Genomic DNA, 25,212 nt, shown 5'->3' on the forward strand with positions numbered 1-25,212 from the left:
TTTTCACTTTTCTTCCAGGGAGAAAACAACTGAGGAGTGTGTCCTTGTGTTTACAGCTTTATATTTACTTCAGGTGTCCTGTACTGGGTTTTCTCTTTCCTTTAAAAGTGTATCCTCTCAACATTGTATGTTTTTTTGCTTTGTAGAGTAAGTTTTTATATCAATGGAATGATCTGTGAGTTTTAATCAAAGAACCTGGATGGACGACAAAATGTATCATTCCTAAACTATGAATTGCTTTCCATTGGTATAAATTTCTCATTAACATATTTGTTTTCTTTTTTTTTAAAGGAATTGCAACAATATCTAGCTAACCTGGCTGAACAATGCAGTGCGGATAATAACGGTGTAGAGCTTCCAGTTGTAATAATTCTTGATAATCTTCATCATGTGGGCTCTTTGAGTGATATCTTCAATGGTTTTCTCAACTGTAAATACAATAAATGGTATGCTTGTGAAATATTTCGAGTGATAAGATATGAAAAAATGGTGATCAGATACGCATTCTTGTGCCTTTATACCTTTTAAGACGTATAGTGGATGCTATTAATTTGAGAAGCCTTCATTACTATTATACCATATTTCCAAAGAACCACTATGTGTTCATTAGAACATCTGTTTATTCATTCAACAGTTGCGTCCCAGGCACTTTTATGGCAACATTACTTACTTGATGATGTTAACTTCTACAGGTATGCTGGAAGTCTGGGAGACCATTATCAATGATGGAATGTTTGAATCAGGGAAATTAAGAACTAGAACGAAGCTATAGAGCTCTTGTTTCACTCTTAGTCCATTTAAAGTTTAAATTCAGCCTTCCTATAGAAATAATTTTAATACATTCAGATATACCTCTCTCCGCTAGTGATTCTAATTTTTATTTACATGAAAGAAAAGGTTAAAGTAGGGTATAAAAAAAATCTGAAAACCCACTTAAGATTCACTATAGTATGGCCTCTAAAAAAGGACATAGAAGAACAACAACATAAATGTTAGCTTTAATGGTGCAAGTAACCCAGTTATCTCTGCTAGAGATTTTTTAAATGTTAAAAATTAATCAGCATAAAATAAATATTGAAACAAGAATATAAATTCTTTCATGTTATTAAGAACCTTTGAAATAATTATGAAACAAAAGAAAAAATTAATGAATTAGATTATAAGCACGAGAACCGTAAGATGTTGGAGTAGAGTGAGATCACTGTGGTTATTCTGTCTAATCTTTTCATTCCGTAGATGAGAAGACTTGGGCTTATAGAGGGAAAATGATTTGCTTAGGATGCCAGATCTGAAGTTAGAACCCCAAATCTTAATTTCCAGTTTCGTGATCTTTGTCATTTGCCAACCAAACACTACAGAATTACCCTTTTACAGCCTAATGTTAAAATGGAAAAATCCCTATTTATCTAAATTGTTTTCGCAGACAATTTTAATGTATTCATCTCTTTTACCTTTAGTACATATAAACTTTCTTTTTTTTCCCCAGTCCATATATTATTGGAACAATGAATCAGGGAGTTTCTTCATCACCAAATCTAGAGCTGCATCACAATTTCAGGTGAAGATAAATTGAATTTTTTTCATATTGTCTCTTTTCTGTTTGCTTTTGGTTATTGTTTTTTCCATTTGTACATTGAGAAATCCTGCCAGTGGTGACCTGGGGTGTGAAAATAATTCTCACTTCTTCTGACACTCTTTCTCAAGCAGACATTTTGTGATCCTCAACCTGTAATCAGAAGTGTTTCTTTCAAAAAGAAGAAAAAAGAAATGTTTTTTCTGCTCACTATGTCACTGGCTAAAGTAGAGCACTTTTTTTCTAAGTGTGAGAAATGTGGAGACAGTTCCTATTTCAGGATTTGTGATTCTCCTACAGAAGAGTGCTCAGCCTGTACATGCCCACTCACTGCTGTGACGCACATAAGCTTCTCTTTAGCTCAAGATGAAAAGTTAGTTACAGTATAGCTCTAATGCTAATAGACCTTCTCATCCCTTTGATCATTAACATATGGCCACCAATTAAATTAGGAACATTATTACTTTATATTGGAAAGAGAATCACTGTGGACTTAAAGTTTAATTTATATAAAAGTTTAATTTATATAAAGATTTCTGAGTTTTTGGGTTTTTTCTCTCTTTTTGTAGGTGGGTACTATGTGCAAACCACACAGAACCAGTAAAAGGCTTTTTAGGCAGATATCTTCGAAGGAAACTGATAGAGATGGAAATTGAAAGGAACATACGCAATAATGACCTAGTCAAAATTATAGATTGGATTCCTAAGACATGGCATCATCTCAACAGTTTTTTGGAAACACACAGTTCTTCTGATGTTACCATTGGTGAGTTCCAAAATTGCAATATGCCATTTTCCAGGAACTACGAGTACGTGGTAAAGATGGCCAGATGGGAGGGCAGAAAATAACAAGTGAAGCTAATGTTTTTCAAGCTCCCAGAGATTTAAGTTTTCATTTTTTTTTCCTTCTGAAAGTTTGCCTTCTTCCAAGCTTTGCATAAATATTTCTAATTAGATTTATTTTGTCTGACTATTATGGTTTACTAAGATTTTACTGACATCGAATAAGTTTAATATAGACAAATATCTAAAAATCAGATAACCATTTGAAATAAATTGTATCTGTTTAGAGTACCTTTTTTTATGCTAAAAACAAATATTAGCTTATGGCTCATATCAAATATAGTTGTGAGAGAAGATTTTAGTTAGAGGTAATTTAAGTGTTTTACACTTTTCATGAAGACAAAATTGTTTGAATTATTTTCTTGAGTTGGCATAAAGATGTTTGTTTTTGTATTCCTTCTTAAATTGCACGAAAAAAATGTCCCTTTCCCATTGCGGTGGATCATAAAGACATACTCACTAAAGACACAGTGTAAATTAGAAAGAAAAATTCTATATTTGTGATCAGAAGACCAAGGCAGAGACCCACTTCTGCAAATAATGACATATTTTATATTTGACAATTCATTCCAGCATAGTTTTGTCATTTGTAAAATGGGGCAGATTGACCGGATTATGACCTTTAAGGTTTCTCCCAATGCTAAAATGTTACATTTTAGATTAAGGTTTTAGTGTAAAAAGAAAGGAGGGTCCTGGAGATTGGGTCTTCAGTGAAACACACTTTAATATAATCAAACTAGCCAAGATTATAATTTTCTAAGAATCCTATAAGAAACATTCCCCCCAAATGGTGTCTAAATATGGGTTCTTAAAAATGTTTTGTTATTTGTTTCTTCTCAGGTCCTCGACTTTTCCTTCCTTGCCCCATGGATGTAGAAGGTTCTAGAGTATGGTTCATGGATCTCTGGAACTATTCTTTGGTACCTTATATTCTGGAGGCAGTGAGAGAAGGTCTGCAGGTATAGTACTCAATTTTCTTTACTGTTTTTAAAAACTAAGTGAAAAAAGTCATCCTTTAAAAGCAAAAATAATTCATTTCTCTGCGTATTTGTGCAGAAAAATAAGGCATGAACTATATAAATATAGTGGTAAAGTTTGAAAGAACAAATAGTATACACTACTTTTTTTCTGTTCTGAGAATAAATATGTAGGAGAAAGAGAAAGCACAGTTATTCTAACAAGTACACATTGAAGGCCAAATTTATTGCCATAGGTGTTTACAAACCTGTTTTTTTTTTTAAATATTTATTTATTTATTTATTGGCTGCACTGGGTCTTAGTTGCAGCACCCGGGATTTTCGTTGCGGCACATGGGCTCTTTGTTACAGTGCGCAGGCTTCTCTCTAGTTGTGGCACGCAGGGTCATTAGTTGTGACGCGAGGACTCTGTAGTTGTGGCATATGGGCTTAGTTGCCCTGCAGCATGTGGGATCTTAGTTCCCTGACCAGGGATCGAACCAGCGTCCCCTGCATTGTAAGATGGATTCTCAACCACTGGACCACCAGGGAAGTCCCCAGACCTGTGCTTATTAGATAGCTAGATAATTGCACAGTTCTACATCTTATAAGAAAGGCATGTTTATACGGACCTTGATCATTTATTCTCTTCTTATCTAATCTGCAACAAGTAGTTTTTGCTTATAGTTTCCTTGCTTCAGGATATTTCTTTTTTGAAGCCCTTTAACGTCACTTGTAAGATCCTTTACTATTTATGAGAGTGCTCTAAATCTAAGGCATTTGACTTTTTAAAATCTATGGCAGGCGGGTTTAGGAGCGCCCCTGCTGTCCCTGTCATCCACCTTTCATCCACCCCTTCTATTTACTCTTCACTGAGAAGTCAAAATATATCACTAATAAGAAAACCCTTTTTCTTCAATAAAATGGATCATCCCTTTTCCATCACTCTTGATTTTTCCTTATATTGAAGTTGAAATTTCATGAAATTGTAGAATTATAAAACTTATGTGTGAATATTTTAAGATTGATATTGTATAATTACCAAACTTGTGGCAGAAAAATCCAGTCATCTTTACAATAACTTAGCTAAGGTTTAGGTAGTATTTTGCTTAGGCATCTCTATTTCTGGTTATCACAACTGCTGCTAGAATTAAGATATACTTCATGCTTTTCACATTTTGTCATCTGCAATACTGTGTTAAGTCTTTATTTTACTGTCTAAAAAAACTGGTTTTCTACTTTACTTCATTTTGCTTCCTTTTACCATCATGCTTTCCTCACCTAGTAGAAGGGCATGGCAGTGATTTAGAACTATCATATTATGAGGGTGTTCTGAGAATTCAGAGGTAATGATCCTAGAGAACGCTATCAATTGGTTCTAATCCATATTTAAATAACTCAATTTCATATTTTTAAGGGTATAAGCCAAACTAGCCCCAGAAAGTGTCTCCAACAAAATTAAAGACTGTACCAAAGGTTTTTATTTTTCAAGTATAACATAGCACATGTGAGGATTCCTCTAAAACTATTATGCTATCTCAGATGTGAGTTGGGTCTCTTGATTTCAACCATTTTTACCAAAAAAATATATATATATTTTTTTTTAATGAAAATGTATTTAAAATATTCACAGTCATAATTTTAGAATAAATATTTAAATGAATTATTTGTTCTCTAGATACTATTTCAGTATTAATAAACTAGGATCCAAATCTTTATATATGAAATTCTCCTTATTTCGTATTCATTTGCTAATATCTAGAAAGAATTAGAAGCGTTTTAAAAACTCAAAAACCATGATACCTAAAAATCCTTAGATCTCATTTTTTTAACTACATAGTGTTTTTAATATTTAAGTCAATATTATTTATAAAACACTGTCCTGAGAATTATCATACTATAAAGCTTCCATTTAAACAAAGGCATAATCACTAAGGTAATACCAGTTTCCCAAACTGAGAGATACTTCAAAAAAAATTTTTGAGGAGGGATTAAAAGATCTCAAGTTTTATGCTGTGGTTCTAGATGTTTAGTAGTAGGTTAGTGTGAAAGCTGGTTCAACCATGATGTAGGGAGTAGCTGGGTGTTGGTGGGGGTTGGTGGCAGGAGGCAGGGGGCAGGAGGAATTCAGCACTTGGAGAGAAAAAGGAAAACCCTTTGGTGAGTAGAGAGTTCTCATTGCTACTGAAGGATACGCTGGACCAGAAGTCTGTTGGCAGATGATGTTCTTGGGATGGTCCATATGTGACTTCTGGAGGAACAGGAAAAAAAGGAATCACACATGTCATGAACCATTTCCTTGGATATCCTGGCAACAAAGAACCATGAATTGGAACAAGAGGTGGAAAAACAAAGCATGGTTACAAAGATGAAAATCTGAGTTGAGAGGAATAGAAAAAGCTCTCTTCAAATGAAGGCGGATACTTTGATGGGGAACCGTATGGGGAATACACTTTACCAGATGTTCTAGTTGAAAAAAACACTGGTGATGCACTGGATTCCAACGTTTATTCTGATGATTCTATCTTTCTTGAAACGTCAACAATCAGATTATCTCCTTCTGAATGTTTATATTTCATTTCTTTCAATTCTTCTTCTATAGCATCTATTTTACTCTGGAATATAGAATTGAGCCTGTTTAGCTTTCTATTGGTCGCCCCCAATTTTGCTGTCCTTGATGATTCTTTAAAGGCTGACATCTGTTGATTCTACTAGACTTCCATATTTTTTTGGTAACATTTCCTTCCCAAGAATTATATGCTTTCCTTCAATTAGTTTAAGTTGTATAGCAAGCTATGTTTTACATCCTCTATAAAGTAGATTTTTAACTGAGAGAAATTTTCTGCTCTAAAAGAAGAGAACTATTAAAAAAAAAAAAAAAAAAGAAAGAAAACTAACCATTGCCACCCCTACCATCATCCCCTAAACAAATGCACAGCTATCAAGACCTGAACTTTTTTTTTTCTTAAGACAAGCTGCCACAATGTCATACAACTTCTCCAGGAGAAACTCAAAAGACAGTTCCAAGGCAGCCATGGGCTTTCATCGCCTCAATGTCCGCCATTTTGCTTTTGTCTCACTGAACCACAAGAAGCCACATAGAACACTTAACACGGTGTTCTGTACCATCCACGACCAAGATGTGTATACACCTAGTAACCAGGATTGCCCTCAGTGGAGTAGGAGAGTCCATTAAAGAACTAGCGTACCCATGTTACTGTCCTCTTCTCTTAATTTTAACTTTTCTTTCTGTGCCCCTGTGGCTTATACTTTTTTTTTTTTTTTTACCAAGTCCCATCAACCTCTTTCTCCTCAGTGTGCCCTTCCCAGTTTGGTTTTGGCTTTGCGTTCAGCTTAAAAATTCTTTAACATCGCTTGGATTCATCTGCCCTCTACTCCACTGCCAGTACTTTAACCAGGCTTTATAATCTCTTTCTATTAACTTTCTCCCTCCATATGAGTTTTGACAAATCTTTCATTTCCCATGATTCTCCTCTTTTACTAGTGGCCTTATAAAAAAATATCTAAAAAGAGTTTTAATGGGAAGCAGTGAGATTATAGAGGAAGTTAATCTGAGGGAAATGGTTGTCGGAGAAAGGATTCTTATTTTCAAGGAAAATTTGAGTAGAATGAAGTGGACAGAGAAAAGAAGTCTCTTTTATTCACCATCTTTCCAAAGTGCACTTTAGTAAAGAAAGCTATTTAGTGTCTAGCTTTTTAATTTCTCCATTACTGGAACTTGCCTTTCTCAATGATGAGCTTTCTTTTAGTTTGTAAAATTACTAACAAAGATAAATGGGGCAGCCATTTCTTCATGTATTTAAAATAAAGCTCCCTCATGCTCTCCTCCAAATGTTGATAACCTATCCCAAATGTTCAGCTTTATTTTGTCTCAAGCTTTATTTTGTCTAGCCTTCAAGTTTTAAGTGAACTATATAGAGAGATATATGTTTAAAATCTGGAAAATTTTGTATGGACACTTCATTCCCCTGAGTCCCATAGGAACTCAGTGTGCAAAGGAATCAATCAATTAGTAGTCACCTTTTGTACTGAATAGAAATGCATTTTATATGTGCTAAATTTGTGATCACTTTTTAGATGTATGGGAAACGAGCACCCTGGGAAGATCCCTCAAAGTGGGTGCTTGATACATACCCATGGAGCTCAGCATCTTTGCCTCAGGAGGGCCCAGCATTACTTCAGTTGAGACCAGAAGATGTTGGGTATGAGGGCTGCATATCCACAAAGGAAGCTACAACCTCAAAGCACATTCCACAAACTGACACAGAGGGGGATCCCCTGGTAAGAAGCTGATGTTTGGTTCTTCCTATATAATCTTGACTATAGTGTGCGGTCATTAGTATTTATGCATCAGAGACATTAGTTATCCTAGGTAATGTTTGAAACTGTCCTGATATTGGTACTCAGTTTTAAAATTTTTACCTTTGGCCTACTTTCATTGGGTGAAACTCTTAAAATGAAAGACCAAACTCATATGCTTAAAAATAATCAAAAAACACTGAAACCAGGCTGAACTCTGCGGCCGTAAGTTTTCTTTTATTATGCAGAAAATTGTGTAAATAAATCAATAAATTTTAAACATTCAGTACTCAATTCATTAGGTATGTAAGAGAAAACTGAATTTTGTTCTAAAATGAAAGAAACCAAAAGAATATAATCTAATGTATGCTTGAAGAACTAAAGAATGTTTTACACGTATCTGACTAAATTTAGAATTAGTCCTCTATTGGCAACAGTAGGGAAGAATAAACTGACTTGAAATCAAAGGGACGTTATTCTCTGCCTTGCTCAGTTTGCAATCATGAAAGGCTTAATATAAGTCAGTAAAACTCCAAAGTATGAATACTCTGAAAATATTAAGTACATGATAGGAAAATGACTTTATTTTTGTATGTCTATTTTATTTTTAGAGATGACTTTCCATAGATTGGTATCAAACGTAATGTGTTTGTTAGCTTACTATTCTCTGACTAAAGGGATCACTGGGAAACCAATACAGACAGAAGACATGCTGAGATAAAGGTCATTATGTTACTTAAAACAAACAAAAAAGGAAATGATTAAAATCATAATCTATAACTATACCTAAAGACAGAAAATGACTTGCTATCTTGTGGAATACCCTTATACCAACAACCCCGACATGTATATGTCATCATCATTTCAGCTGATCATTCTGAATATTTGGGGGTTTATATGTGAACTATCTGATAAAGTTTCATGATTTTTTCCCCAACAAAATGGACACACACAGAAGATTTTGCATACTATTTCAAGAAGTTCCATAAAGTCACAGAGATATAAACATTGACCTACTTAGAGCCCAGGGATCTCTTATTTAGGACTTTTGATCTAGGCTATAAACTTCTTAAGGGCCTGGAGTTGTATTTTTATAACAAGTATCTGGCCCTTTAGCTCATACGTAGCTAGAAATCAACAGTGGTGGTGGAATTGGTTTGAATTCTGCATAATTGTGAGCAGACACTAAGTAATTCCTTATAGGATGATTAAAATGTAATAGAGTAAAATTAAGCCTTAGAGGACAAATATGGGTTATTTCCTCTGAATTTTTTATAAATTCCAGTTCTCCTTTTGCAGATTTTAATACAGTTCCTGATAAAGGTGAGGTGTTTATAAGGTTTGTTTTCAGGGTTACTCTACAGAGTATGGGACATTTAAGGGATGTCTTAAATTTTCCCAATTCCCATAGTCCTGGTCAGCTAAACCCATTAATCACTCCTTTGCCTGGCTCAGAATGCTTTTGTCTTATAGCATGGAAAAGCGATCAGGATCTCCACATTTTGAATGAGAATTTGGGTAAAAAATATCTCTGATTCCTAACCTGCTGCTCACCTAAACATCTTAAGGAACAAGGGGTTATGATATCTGACATGTTAAATGACAAAAACCTTATCATCTAAAAATCTTTGAATTAGGCACATTCTGATAGAGAAGTAAGTACCTCTCTGCGTTTATTGCTCTATATTTTTATAATTATTGACATAGGTAAAAACATATTTGCAGTCCAATCTAAATCAGAAAAAAATCTACTATTTAATGTCAGTAATATATTTTTGAATCTGAACACGGATGCAAGTGTTTGGCACATCTCACAGTGTTTAAAAATATAATGTGTATTCATCATCAACAAACTCATTAATTTCATTCATTCAGTAAATATTAGTAAATAATAAGTAGGTACTCAAGGCTAAGACCTGGTGATCAGAAAATAAATTAGATCTCATTTCTGATCTTAAGAAGCTCACAGTCCAGCCGTGGAGAGAGACATGTATATATATAAATTATAGTAAAAATAATGATAGAAGTATATCCTAGATAGATATATCCCAGATAGAGTTGTGAGTCTGTTGAGGAAGTGATTAGGAGAAAGCTCCAGAGGAGGAAAGGCTTGAGCTAGGTCTGGAAGGATGAATAGAAACTCATCATGGGGTTGGGTAGGGAAGATCCAAAATTAAGAAAATAGCACGTGAAACGTGATGGAACAGTACAGTAAAAATAATGAGTTTAGGGAGCTGTATACAAATTGTTGGGATTAGAACAAAAGGGACGGGAGGAATTACAGCTACAGAAGTCTGCAATTGTAAAATCATGTGAAGCCTTGTTTATCTTGTAGGAAGTTAAAATTTTATCACACAGACAATGGGGAGCCACCAAAGGTTTTTGAGCAAGGGACTACCTCATTAGATTTGCAGTTTATAAAGATCACCTTGATAATAGAATAGAGGGCAGATTAAAGGAGAGAGGATGGAGGCTGGGAGACTAGCAGATGTGTAAATACCAGGGATGATAAGGACCTGATGGAGGTGTTACAAATGTAAGACGTTATATTTCTGACCCTGGGTATGGGAAAGAAGGAGGGGGGAAGAGAGGAAGGAAATACTTTTGTAGAGAATAATGATCTATCCGAGTGACTACTGAATGGTATGGAACCTTACCTCCCTCTTGTAATCTCCTTTGACTTGAATGCACAAAGCAACCCTATGAGAAGGCAGAGTAAAGCCTTCATATGTATTTATTATGAATCTGAGATTCTGAACTTATTCTAATAGAACATATTTACTATATGACACCATTTTCAAAAATTAAGACTTTAATAATACTGTTATTACACGGTAAAACTTTTATAACAGTCAGCATTCAAGTGATTTCAAACATTTGTGACTGAGGTAGAAGCACAACCCTTGAAACCATTTCTGCTCTTGGAAGGTGCTCAAAACACAATTCTCTTTTACAAATCATCTTCACCCAGATGCTTGAATATACAGCCGGCTACTAATAAGGGAGGGATTGACAAAGGAAAGGAAAAAGAGAATATGAATGTGCATGAAGGTAGGGGTGTGTGTGTGTGTGTGTGTGTGTGTGTATATGCACTCACACGCACGAGAGAGACAGAGAAACAAGAGAGGAGAGAGAGGGCAAGAGAGAAACAGAATATTGTTGGAGACATTTAGCTTTTTGACTCACTGGGTTTAAGAGGTTATCACCAACTACTTTAATTTCATATCTTTATGTAGCTAGTTTAATAAATTCAGGGAATTAGACAAAAAATTATATTGAAAAATATTGTCCTGAAGAATATTAAAATGACTTTAAAATATGCTGTAACTGTAGCTTCTTCGTCAGAAAGGCATCCTTGCTGGAATTGGTAATTACCAGTTTGTCATTTTATTTCACAGGTCTTTTTTGAACACACATTTTACGCTGAGCATACAAGCATGCAGAGCCTAACATATGACTAAGGAATCCTTTTTAGATTTCTCCTTTCTTTGGGATCAGATTCCCTATATTTCTAAGTTGGAAACAAAACCCAAAAAACTTTGATTACATTATGAAATAGCAAAGTTAGCGTGCATTAAACAATACAAACATTATTACAATTTACAGAAAACCTTGATAAGAAAACAACCCTCCCGAAGACATGTGCCATTTTTTCTGTGCTTTCTAAAACTGTTGAACCATTTATTCATGATTCACTTTTAAACAGTCTTTCTTTTTCCATCCCTACCAGTGGATCTGCAGATCTATCAAAATCCAAGCAAGGTGGCTGCCTTTTATTTTCTAATACATGGAAATGCTAGCTGTCTTTCTCCCCAGCTGCTTTCATGCCTACGTCCCTTTTATGAGAACAGACATTGCCATTGTCCTATAAGGCTGGGAAACTTGAGACAGCCGCTCTTGTTCCAGATGGTGGTTGTAGTTTTCAGTGAGTTATCCATCATATTTTAGCCAGACATTCAACAACCACAGAAACTTGACAGTGATTCTTCCCTTCTCCCTCTTCCAACGTTCATGGTCGGCTTCATTTGGTCACCTCTCAAGGTCAGCTCCTAAGCAGCAGATGGGGGGCTCCATTCCACTCCATCCCCACCTCCTCTCCAGGGACCGTGTACAGGAGCCCGTGTGTGCATCTGCCTGTAGGAACATTCAGGACTTTCAGTTGTCATTCAGTGCCTTCTGCTTCTCACAGCCAAAGAGCTGGGCAGCTTGGTGTACTCTCCAGCCACGAGCCCAGATGTCCAGCTGTGATAGTTTCCTTTCCCCTCTCCCTGCTGGAGCTGTATTCATTTACAACTGCAAATAAAAGACTTATGCGGAGGCCCTATTTTGTCCTTATGGTTTGCTGCTGTAGTCATGTTTGGGAGAAACCGTGTAGGATCCAGGGGCAACTAGTAAAAATCTAAAATTTTTTTCCATTTCCCTTGGAGGGGATGAGATGGGTCGTCCATGTGGCTCGGGGCCGTGTGTTTTCTGGGACTGGCTTCCTCGATGCATCATTGCCTCCATCGATGTCTCCTTTTCTTTCTTCAGATGAATATGCTAATGAAACTCCAAGAAGCAGCCAATTACTCGGGCACACAAAGCTGCGACAGTGATAGCACCAGCCACCATGAAGACGTTTTGGATTCGTCTCTTGAATCTACCCTCTAGAGGGTGAAAAAAGTTAGTGGAAAAGACTATGCTTTCAAAAAAAAAAAAAAGGTTAAAAAGTAAGGTATTTTCACTAAACCACTGACAATATGAAAGCACCCTGTCCAGGGCCCTGATACAGGGCCGTGGTCTCCAAGGAGGCAGTAGAACTAAGTTTGAACCGCCAAGATGCTAAATTGACACAGAAGTGTAACTTGCTTTCCTTTCTAGGCATTTTTATATCCGTGGAGTGATGTAAGGCTCCATTACTCAACTGGAAAGGACCCTAATGACAGGGCAACTGAATAGATTGCACATGGGATAGCCAAACTGGACTTTCTGTTTTTCCTCTTTAAAAGTTTACAATGCAGACCTTTTTTTGTTGTTGTTCCTTCCTTTGGTTTCCTCTGAGGGGCTGTTCTCCCCTAGCAGGGTCCATTCTTCTGATCCGTCCAAGCTCCTTTGTGCCACATGGTGCTGGTCACGGAGCCCCAGTAGTGTTTGTGTTGTGCGCTCACCCCATTCCTAAATGAAGAGGCCAGGCCTCCGCAAGCACAAATGGAATTGTGCAACCGCCAGGGGAAACACTGCTGTGACAAGCTGGAGAAGTGCCAGTGTCATTCAACTGCCATGATCACAGGATGTGCTCCACCCACTTTTTAGTGTCTGAGTCACGGGTTTGATAAGGTTGTTTTTACCACCGTGGTCTTTTTAAACCACCTGCCCACTCCCTTAAAAAGAGTTTTATACCAATTATTAGTCAACACTGATAAAAGGCTTTTTTAGGGCTTTATTTGTTTGAGCCTTGTCAGTGAAAAGAAGCAACATTTCCTATGGTGCTGTCTCACTGCCTTAAAACCAATTTCTACAACAGTTTAACAGTTGGTTTAAATCCTAAACCATTGGTGATTTCCACTGTCTTTTCATTTACAACACCGGTTAACGCAGTAGCCTCATCTCTCTCTATTTTTGTGTTTGTTTTTGAAGAAATGGATAGGAGAAAGATCCGTATTTTTACCTTGTGAATAGATTGCTTTGCCTATCCTCCAAAATACTCAAGTAAACCCAGAAACCCTCTTTGACTGTCACTTAAAAGCGAAGCCATGTGGCTAAATTTCATCCAGCTCTAGGGGAAAGAGTTTCAGAAGGCGGGAGATTGTGATTTCTTATCCAGCAGAGCTGGAAGCACTAGATGCAGCATGAGCACAACGATTCCGCTTTTTTCCCCTATTTTTTTTTTTTAATTATTATGAGTTTTGAACATGTTGTTTTGATGGGTATTGTTGTACATGAGAAATTCAGCATTCGAGAACACTGATGCAGTGAAGTCACTGTGGATGAGGAAGCGTTTATACTGTAAAAGGACGTTAGATTTGCACAGTCTACTGGGTAGGTATTGTAAATAATCATTTTAAAAACTTGCACAAATCGAAATAAACACACAAAAAAAATTGTATTTTATCCTGTGGGTGTTAAGAGATGTTTCACTTGCTGAGATTTCCTGTACTTTGCAAATACAGAATGCAAACCCTCAACACTGTTATTATCTGGTGTGTTTGTCCTGTATTTACAGTTGTGATGACCATGCAGGAGCTATCAGTGCTAGAGTGAGCATGCTTCAAAACTGTCCATGAAGCCAATCCATTTTCGGAAAAGTAAAAATGTCTGAAAGTGCATCTGTCGTGACAGGCTTTCAAGCGAGTGCATGAAAACTGATGGGAGTGATTGGAGAAGTTCCCACCACACACAGGGGACAGGTTTGAAATTTATCAACCCAAGGGCTAGGCCATGGTGTAGACTTGTCCCATGCATGTGAAAATGTGCTACTTTCAGGACGTGCAATTGGTGCTACTCTCTGTGACCACCCACGGGTCAGTTGCTATAGAACAATAACAACACGAGACATCTGCGCAGTTGTCAGAATGTCACTCAGTCCATAGGTCCTCCACGGTGCTATTGCCCTAAGGGAAATCGGAACTGAATTTATGCACATAGAATGGTCACCCTGACTTTGAAGCCTCAAACGTGGATCACATCTGTGGTGAAGCATCAATATATGTAGCTGGATGAGTGACTAGTGGCCCTTGTATAATATGTGATCTAAGAAAATTGCTAGTCTTTCCCTGCCGTTTTGAGAAACACAGTCCAAACACGGTCATAAACAAATTCCTGCAATACATCCCAGTAGGTCCGCCTAGTTTACAACTTAAACTAGTTTGTGAAACATTTGTCTGTATACATTTTATATTTTGTACATTTTTGATGTAACATATCATGTAAATAGAAACAGTGAAATAAATCATCTGAAAAGTTTTGTAGTCTTTGTAAAGCCCCGACAACAAGTACTTGGTGTCAGTGGACATAACTGGGTGATGTATTTTCTATTGGTTGATTGTTCCTCTAGCTTGTAAACCAGCTTGCATATATTTTTTTGCAAATGTGCACCCTGTATCTGTCTAAATTATTACTTTGCCATTAAAGTGGAATTATTTATTGACAACAAGGTGTGGCGTGTATATATGGAGAAAATTGAATAATTATGCACCGGAAGTATCAAGCTTTAAAATGTTGCTTGTACTATTAATATGCCATAAGTAGGGATGTATGTGAATTTTTATTTTTCATTCCTTGTAGAAGGGACCTCATAGCTTTTAAGTAAGGAAATAAATTGAAGGCACTAGGTATATCTTTTTAAATGAAAAGTATTTATTCAGTGAATATTTTTAGAAAACTCTGACTAAATGGTTATAAAATAAGCATTAATATAAAATAAAATGTTGATATTCACTTAATTATTTGTTTTTATTCCATTAAGTCTTTTTTTTAAGCTTTTAGCTCTAAAGATGCTTTTAACATAAAATAATTTTTCTGGTGACGCTTTATTTTTAATAGAGACTATAAAAAGAAACAGAACCCCCTTTAAAATGAGAATTTTTTCAAAGCACCTCAGTCTCCAACCCCAGTAATTGGAATGTTTATTTGGGTACCCTAAGTAGGGTTTTAATTCTAAAAACAGGAAAATTAGAACAGTTATTGAGCAAAAATATATATATTAGTTAAAATGGATCTAGTATCCATAATGGATTAAAATTTAGGAGATTGGGAAATTTCCACAATTCATCTTATCCAGATAAACACTGAATTAATGCAAAACTGGAACATAATTCTGACACATGCAACATCAGGCTGCATAAGTGTGAATCCCAACACTGTCATTCTTCTCTGTGTGACCTTGGCCAATTTACTCACCCTCTTTATGCCTAGTTTCCTCACCTATCAAATGATGATTAGAATAATACCCATTTCTCACAGATTACTGTGTTGTTCAGGGGTCAACAGTATTTAAAAAAATTTTTTTAAGAGTGCATCTTTTAACCAAGTTTTCTCATTTATAACATGGGGGTAGTAACATTACCTACCTCATAGGGCTGTTGGTAGCAGTGAGTTTAGATCTGTAAAGCACTTAAAACAATGCCTGGCACTCAGGAAACTGAATAAATGCCAGCTGCTGTATTAGCGCTGCCATTATAATCAATTAATAATGTCAGTAGTGTAACAAATACTCTCAAGATTCAATTTGTAAATGTATTCATGGTAATATTAAAGTCTTATGAAAAGTACATCTTTCATCCAGTTTCCTAATCTGTAAAATGGGATAGTTACAGTATCTACTCATAAGATTGCTTTGAAGATGAAATATTTTATTTATTTTAGATATTTTCTATTTTTTTATTTTTACTTTTTAATTTTGTTAGAATATAGCTGAGTTACAATGTTGTATTCGTTTCATGTATACAGCAAAGTAATTCTGTTATACATATATTCATTCTTTTACAGATTCTTTACCCATATAGGTTATTACAGAATACTGAGTAGAGTTCCCCGTGCTATACAGTAAGTCCTTGTTGGTTATCTATTTTATATGTAGTAGTGTGAGTATGTTAATCCCAAGCCCCTGATTTATCCCCCCCCCCACATTTCCCCTTTGGTAACTATAAGTTTGTTCTGAAATCTGTGAGTCTTTTTCTGTTTTGTAAATAAGTTCATTTATATCTTTTTAAATTAGATTCCACATATGAGTGATGTCATATGATATTTGTCTTTCTCTGACTTACTTCACTTAATATGATAATCTCAGGGTCTATCCATGTTGCTGCAAATGGCATTATTTCATTCTTTGTTATGGCTGAGTAATATTCCATTGTATATATGTACCACATCTTCTTTATCCATTCCACTGTCAATGGACATTTAGGTTGCTTCCATGTCTTGGCTACTGTAAGTAGTGCTGCAGTGAACGTTGGAGTGCATGATGGGTCTTCTCCAGATGTATACCCAGGAGTGGGATTGCTGGATCATACGGTAGTTCTATTTTTAATTTTTAAGGAACCTCTACTGTCCTCCATAGTGATTGTACCAATCTACATTCCCACCAGCAGTGTAGGAGGGTTCTGTTTTCTCCACACCCTCTACAGCATTTATTGTGTGTAGACTTTTTGATGATGGCCATTCTGACTGGTGTGAGGTGATACCACATTGTACTTTTGATTTACATTTCTCTGATAATTAGTGATGTTGATCATCTTTTCATGTGGTTTTTAGGAAGATGGAATATTTTAAAATACATGAAGCACTCAGAAAAGTCCGTCACATCTTAAGTGCTATATGTTGGCTATTATTATTACTCAACAAATGTTTATATTATACACCTAATATGTGCCAAGCAACTTTCTTAGGCCTCAGAATCATTGAGGCTCAGGCCACAAACCTAGGTGACTTACAGTTAGTACAATTGGGTCTCTGCTTCTTATTTTGATGAGCACCTAAGCTCTCCACTAGAGAATGACCAATGAGAAACCCAATGAATAGAGGCTAAAAGATATTCAGACACTAGTAGAATCAGCAATACCAGTGGATTGTGTTTAAATTTGGAGAAGTTCAAATACCTTTATTTCAGACTTTTGGACTTTAATGTTAAAAAAAAAAAAAATCACAGTATTTTTATAAGAAATAAGCCACCTTAAAAATTGTCTAAATCTATATCTTTGATCAGCTAAGACGTTTAAAAAGCTTCAACAGTGTTTTGCTTGGCGGGCGGGGGTGGGGCAACCGACTGATAGGTAAAATATTGCATTACTGAATTCAATATTAATTTTTAGTTCAGTGGAGATGATTTGGATAAGCAATCATTGGAGGCTCTCTTCTCCACATGAAATATACATTATCTCTTAGTTACTCAGGAGTTCATCAGCAAGAAAACAAATTTATAGAAATTAAACATAGCACTTTCTGAACTAGAATCTTATGAGAGAAAAATGAAAGTTCTCAAGTTGTTTTCCATAAAATTGTAAAAAAACTTATAAACATTTTATTTATCACTGGAATTTTAAAAGTTTGCCTGAATATTCTAGACTAGCATGGTACAGTTGAAGCTGATGAACAACTGAGTAAATAATTTTTACAGTGATTACATGTTAAAATGAAAATACTTTCAGTATATTGGATTATATTAACTGCAGTATTAAAATTAATTCACCTGATTATTTTTCCTTTTTTAATGTGGCTACTACAAATTCTACAATTAAATATGACGTTCATATTTGTGTCTCACTTTATATTTCTATTCCTGTTGGATAACACTACTATAGAAAGATTGATCTTTATAAAACGTAAATGTGATCACCTACCTCCCTCACCTCTTTTGCATTTTGTTTTTAGGAATAAGGTTCAAACTTCAAAGGACAATTCTTTGCTCAGTCTGGATTTTGCTTATCCCTTGACTTCCTTTTTCACCATGTCCCCTGCCACCATTTTGGTCTGTTCTCTACATTAGCCTAATTGTAGAACCTAGAAGTAATTGTTGAAACATTAACAACAACTTTCCAGACAATTTAGCTATGAGCATGCCTCAACATTTTCATATAATCTTGATGTATGGAAAAAACTTCTGGCATGCCAATTTAAAGGTTTCTCTCTTAGTAGAGAGACATTTATAGAAAATGTAGATTAGACCAAAAAAAAAACCTATTTAAAGATTCCCAGCCTTTTTTTTTTTTTTTTTTTCTTTTCTTTACGCGGGGCTCTCACTGTTGTGGTCTCTCCCATTGCGGAGCACAGGCTCCGGACGCCCTGGCTCAGCGGCCATGGCTCACGGGCCCAGCCACTCCATGGCATGTGGGATCTTCCCGGACCGGGGCACGAACCCGTGCCCCCTGCATCGGAAGGCAGACTCTCAGCCACTGCACCACCAGGGAAGCCCCAGATTCCCAGCCTTTTGACTGTCAGGTGGATGGGTGAGTAGATGGTTTCCAAAATCAAATATTAATCCTATAAGTAATGAGGCAATTATTGAAAATTACTAAACATTTATCAATGTTCTAATTTATTCAAAGAAGATTACTAGTTTTATCAAGCAATAACATTTTGTCCCAGACCAGGTTTAGAACAATATTTCTTTTACTGTAATTTACTTCCCTTTACCCCAAGGCCCTTAAACATTCTCAGATGCCATTACCTTAGACAAACCCTCTGATCCCACAGACTAGGTCAAAAATCAGAGTTATTTGCTTTTCTAGATCCACATATATATACTGTGAGTCACTTATCATGTTTGATTTCAGGGCCTAGAATATAGTGCACTCTCAATAAACACGTATTGAATAAAAATATTTCTGAACATGGAGACAGCAACTGAACTTTATGATAAACAAAAGCAGTAAATTTGAGAAGAACCACTTTACAGGTAGAACTCCCTGGAAAGCCAGATTAATAATTAGAATACTGTTTAATGACCACAGAAGGAGGAGGATACCTGAGGATTTGTGTCATCCAGTACAAAATACTGCCTCACGCTTGGGATTTCTTTTTTTCCCTTTAGATGTAATGTACTACATACCGTCCACCAAGTTTTCTTTTTTCTTTCTGCTTTTCAAGTCCTTTGAAGATGTCTTATTGTATATAGCACAATTTAAATGTGTGGGCTTTTTAGGGGAAGAGATAAAATACACCAAGAGGTTGGAAATGTAATGCTAGAGCCCAGAAGACAGGTGGGGACTGGGAAGATCAAAATAAGAATCCTTAGCATAAAAATGAGAAGTGATGTGAATTTCACTTTGGGATGTTTCCCCACAAGAAAGATCTTGACTGAGAGGGCAGACAACAGAAGCAAGAAGAGCTACAGTCCTGCAGCATGTGGAACAAAAACCACATTCACATAAAGATAGGCAAGATGAAAAGGCACAGAGCTATGTACCAGATGAAGGAACAAGATAAAACCCCAGAAAAACAACTAAATGAAGTGGAGATAGGCAACCTTCCAGAAAAATAATTCAGAATAATCATAGTGAAGATGATCCAGGACCTTGGAGAAAGAATGGAGGCAAAGATCGAGAAGATGCAAGAAATGTTTAACAAAGACCTAGAAGAATTAAAGAACAAACAAACAGAGATGAACAATACAATAACTGAAATGAAAAATACACTAGAAGGAATGAATAGCAGAATAACTGAGGCAGAAGAACCGATAAGTGACCTGGGAGACAGAATGGTGGAATTCACTGCTGCAGAACAGAATAAAGAAAAAAGAATGAAAAGAAATGAAGACAGCCTAAGAGACCTCTGGGACAACATTAACTGCAACAACATTCGCATTATAGGGGACCCAGAAGGAGAAGAGAGAGAGAAATGACCCGAAAAAATATTTGAAGAGATTATAGTGGAAAATTTCCCTAACATGGGAAAGGAAATAGCCACCCAAGTCCAGGAAGCACAGTGAGTCCCATACAGGATAAACCCAAGGAGAAACACGCCGAGACACATAGTAATCAAATTGGCAAAAATTAAAGACAAAGAAAAATTATTGAGAGCAGCAAGGGGAAAATGACAAATAACATACAAGGGAATTCCCATAAGGTTAACAGCTGATTTCTCAGCAGAAACTCTACAAGCCAGAAGGGAGTGGCATGAAATACTTAAAGTGATGAAAGGGAAGAACCTACAACCAAGATTACTCTACCCAGCAAGGATCTCATTCAGATTCGATGGAGGAATCAAAAGCTTTACAGACAAGCAAAAGTCAAAAGAATTCAGCACCACCAAACCAGCTCTACAACAAATGCTAAAGGAACTTCTCTAAGTGGGAAACACAAGAGAAAAAAAGGACCTACAAAACCAAACGCAAAACAATTAAGAAAGTTGTCATAGGAACATACATATCGGTAATTACCTTAAACATGAATGGATTAAATGCTCCAACCAGAAGATACAGGATTCCTGAATGGATACAAAAACAAGACCCATATATGTGCTGTCTACAAGCGACCCACTTCAGACCTACGGACACATACAGACTGAAAGTGAGGGGATGGAAAAAGATTTTCCGTGCAAATGGAAACCAAAAGAAAGCTGGAGTAGCAATACTCATATCAGGTAAAATAGACTTTAAAATAAAGAATGTCACAAGAGACAAGGAAGGACACTACATAATGATCAACAGATCAATCCAAGGAGAAGATATAACAATTATATATGCACCCAACATAGGAGCACCTCAATGCATAAGGCAACTGCTAACAGCTCTAAAAGAGGACATTGACAGTAACACAATAATAGTGGGGGACTTAAACACCTCACTTACACCAATGGACAGATCATCCAAAGTGAAAATAAATAGGGAAACAGAAGCTTTAAATGATACAATAGACCAGATAGATTTAATTGATATTTATAGGACATTCCACCCAAAAACAGCAGATTACACTTTCTTCTCAAGTGCGCACGGAACATTCTCCAGGATAGATCACATCCTGGGTCACAAATCAAGGCTCAGTAAATTTAAGAAAATTGAAATCATATCAAGCATCTTTTCTGACCACAATGCTATGAGATTAGAAATCAATTACACGGAAAAAAAAAACACATTCAGGCTAAACAATACGTTACTAAATAATGAAGAGATCACTGAAGAAATCAAAGAGGAAATCAAAAAACACCTAGAGACAAATGACAATGAAAACACGACAAGCAAAAACCTATGGGATGGAGCAAAAGCAGTTCTAAGAGGGAAGTTTATAGCTATACAAGCCTCCCTCAAGAAACAAGAAAAACCTCAAATAAACAATCTAACCCTACACCGAAAGGAACTGGAGAAAGAAGAACAAACAAAACCCAAAGTTAACAGAAGGAAAGAAATCATAAAGTTCACAGCAGAAATAAATGAAATAGAAACAAAGAAAACAATGCAAAGATCAATAAAACTCAAAGCTGGTTCTTTGAGAAGATAAACAAAATTGATAAACCATTAACCAGACTCATCAAGAAAAAGAGGGGGAGGACTCAAATCAATGAAATTAGAAATGAAAATGGAGAAGTTACAACAGACACGGTAGAAATACAAAGCATCCTGAGAGACTACTACAAGCAACTCTATGCCAATAAACTAGACAACCTGGAAGAAATGGACAAATTCTTAGAGAGGTATAACCTTCCAAGACTGAACCAGGAAGAAATAGAAACTATGAACAGCCCAATCACAAGTAATGAAATTGAAACTGTGATTAAAAATCTTCCAACAAACAAAAAGTCCAGGACCAGATGTCTTCACAGGTGAATTCTATCAAACATTTAGAGAAGAACTAACACCCATCCTTCTCAAACTCTTCCAAAAAATTGCAGAGGAAGGAACACTCCCAAACTCATTCTATGAAGCCACCATCACCCTGATACCAAAACCAGACAAAGATACTACCAAAAAAGGAGATTACATACCAATATCACTGATGAATATAGATGCAAAAATCCTCAACAAAATACTAGCAAACAGAATCCAACAACACATTAAATGGATCATACACCATGATCAAGTGGGATTTATCCCAGGGATGCAAGGATTCTTCAATATACGCAAACCAATCAATGTGATACACCATATTAACAAATTGAAGAATAAAAACCATATGATCATCTCAATAGATGCAGAAAAAGCTTTTGACAAAATTCAACACCCATTTATGATAAAAACTCTCCAGAAAGTGGGGATAGGGGAAACCTACCTCAACATAATAAAAGCCATATATGACAAACCCACAGCAAACATCATTCTCAATGGTGAAAAACTGAAAGCATTTCCTCTAAGATCAGGAACAAGACAAGGATGTTCACTCTCACCACTATTATTCAACATAGTTTTGGAAGTCCTAGCCATAGCAATCAGAGAAGAAAAAGAAATAAAAGGAATACAAATTGGAAAAGAAGAAGTAAAACCATCACTGTTTGCAGATGACATGATACTATCCATAGAGAACCCGAAAGATGCCACCAGAAAACTACTAGAGCTAATTAATTTGGTAGAATTTGGTAAAGTTGCAGTATACAAAATTAATGCACAGAAATCTCTGGCATTCCTATACACTAATGATGGAAAATCTGAAAGAGAAATTAAGGAAACACTCCCATTTACCATTGCAACAAAAAGAATAAAGTACCTAGGAATAAACCTACCTAGGGAAACAAAAGACCTGTATGCAGAAAACTGTAAGACACTGGTGAAAGAAATTAAAGATGATACCAAGAGATGGAGAGATATACCATGTTCTTGGATTGGAAGAATCAATATTGTGAAAATGACTCTACTACCCAAAGCAATCTACAGATTCAGTGCAATCCCTATGAGATCACCAATGGCATTTTTTACGGAACTAGAACAAAAAATCTTAAAATTTGTATGGAAACACAAAAGACCCCGAATAGCCAAAGCAGTCCTGAGGGAAAAAAATGGAGCTGGAGGAATCAGACTCCCTGACTTCAGTCTATACTACAAAGCTACAGTAATCAAGAAAATATGGTACTGGCATAAAAACAGCAACATAGATCAATGGAACAAGATAGAAAGCCCAGAGATAAACCCACGCACCTATGGTCAACTAATCTATGACAAAGGAGGCAAGGATATACAATGGAGAAAAGATAGTCTCTTCAATAAGTGATGCTGGGAAAACTGGACAGCTACATGTAAAAGGATGAAATTAGAACACCCCCTAACACCATACACAAAAATAAACTCAAAATGGATTTGAGACCTAAATGTAAGACCGGACACTATAAAACTCTTAGAGGAAAACATAGGAAGAACACTCTTTGACATAAATCACAGCAAGATCTTTTTTGATCCACCTCCTAGAGTAATGGAAATAAAAACAAAAATAAACAAATGGCACCTAATGAAACTTCAAAGCTTTTGCACAGTTAAGGAAACCATAAACAAGACCAAAAGACAACCCTCAGAATGGGAGAAAATATTTGCAAATGAACCAACAGACAAAGGATTAATCTCCAAAATATATAATCAGCTCATGCAGCTCAATATGAAAGAAACAAACAACCCAATCCAAAAATGGGCAGAAGACCTAAAGAGACATTTCTCCAAAGGAGACATACAGATGGACAAGAAGCACATGAAAAGCTGCCCAGTATCACTAATTATTAGAGAAATGCAAATCAAAACTACAATGAGGTATCTATCACCTCACACTAGTTAGAATGGGCATCATCAGAAAATCTACAAACAACAAATGCTGGAGAAGATGTGGAGAAAAGGGAACCCTCTTGCACTATTGGTAGGAATGTAAATTGATACAACCACTATGGAGAACAGTATGGAGGTTCCTTAAAAAACTACAAATAGAGCTACCATATGACCCAGCAATCCCACTACTGGGCATATACCCTGAGAAAACCATAATTCAAAAAGACACATGCACCCCAATGTTCATTGCAGCACTATTTACAATAGCCTGGTCATGGAAGCAACCTAAATGCCCATCGACAGACAAATGGATAAAGAAGATGTGGTACATATATACAATGGAATATTCCTCAGCCATAAAAAGGAATGATATTGAGTCATTTGATGAGATGTGGATGGATCTAGAGACTGTCATACAGAGTGAAGTAAGTCAGAAAGAGAAAAACAAATATCGTATATTAACGCATGTATGTGGAACCTAGAAAAATGGTACAGATGAACCAGTTTGCAGGGTAGAAGTTGAGACACAGATGTAGAGAACAAACGTATGGACACCAAGGGGGAAAAGCCGCCAGGGGCGTGGAGATGGTGGTGTGCTGAATTGGGCGATTGGTATTGACATGTATACACTGATGTGTATAAAATTGATGACTAATAAGAACCTGCTGTATAAAAAAATAAATTAAATTAAAAAATTAAAATAAAATAAATAAAATAAAAAATTAAATTAAATTAAAAAAGAAAGATCTTGACTAAGTAGAGAAGACAGAAGAGAGCGTGAGAGATGTGGTGGACATCTTTATAGTTCATTTGGCTTTTATTTTTCAAGTGGCATAATATATTTATGCCCATTTAATGTGACATTTCTAAAAGCGGGGTATAATGTAAGGGAAAAACCATTGAATTCAGAGTCAGAAAATCTGTGTCCTAGTCATGTTTTGTGATTTTTTTCCAGGAAGAATCAACTACTCTATTATCTGTGTTCAGTAGATTTTATACTCTAAAGATTGTGACAGATAATGAAATGTACCCAGTGCAAATGGAGTCATTCTAAACATCATCTGTGATAAAAAATAATGTGTATCTATCAGTTCCCAGACAACCATATTCCTGGGAAACAGTAGAAAGTCTAGAAGTCTAGTCATAGCCCAGCCAAGAACACTTGAGTGTTTATGAGTATCGTCGGTAATCGTGTTGAGTGTGATTTGGTCCTAACTTGGTGTCCTGAGTGGAGGTAGCTGAATATAAGTTGATTTTAGAGGGTGGTATTCAAGGTGTAGATTAGAAGCTGAACCAAATTCCCTATAGACACTTCGAATGTGGTGGAATGATCGTTTGCCTAACATCAGTATTTTTTGAGGGTGAGTCGC

The 25,212-nt window shown here is 36.1% G+C and overlaps 1 protein-coding gene across 3 annotated transcripts in view; it reads left to right on the forward strand.

The window, feature by feature from the left end:
• The window catches only part of NAV3 (neuron navigator 3), a 363,427-nt gene extending 348,603 nt beyond the window's left edge, over window positions 1–14,824 (forward strand). Inside the window, exons 34-39 of one of the 3 annotated variants that reach the window (XM_029206422.1) lie at window positions 292–446; window positions 1,487–1,558; window positions 2,143–2,339; window positions 3,257–3,375; window positions 7,471–7,674; window positions 12,223–14,824. In XM_029206422.1, the coding sequence (XP_029062255.1) occupies window positions 292–446; window positions 1,487–1,558; window positions 2,143–2,339; window positions 3,257–3,375; window positions 7,471–7,674; window positions 12,223–12,342 (867 nt within the window). In that variant the 3' untranslated portion in view covers window positions 12,343–14,824. The remainder of the gene's footprint in view (window positions 1–291; window positions 447–1,486; window positions 1,559–2,142; window positions 2,340–3,256; window positions 3,376–7,470; window positions 7,675–12,222) is intronic. The other 2 variants (XM_029206421.1, XM_029206423.1) reach the window with 2 other exon arrangements.
• Window positions 14,825–25,212: the final 10,388 nt, after the last annotated feature.

Source organism: Monodon monoceros, unplaced genomic scaffold, assembly GCF_005190385.1.
Source record: "Monodon monoceros isolate NGI ecotype Baffin Bay Population unplaced genomic scaffold, NGI_Narwhal_1 Super_Scaffold_6, whole genome shotgun sequence".
Lineage (NCBI taxonomy): Eukaryota > Metazoa > Chordata > Mammalia > Artiodactyla > Monodontidae > Monodon > Monodon monoceros.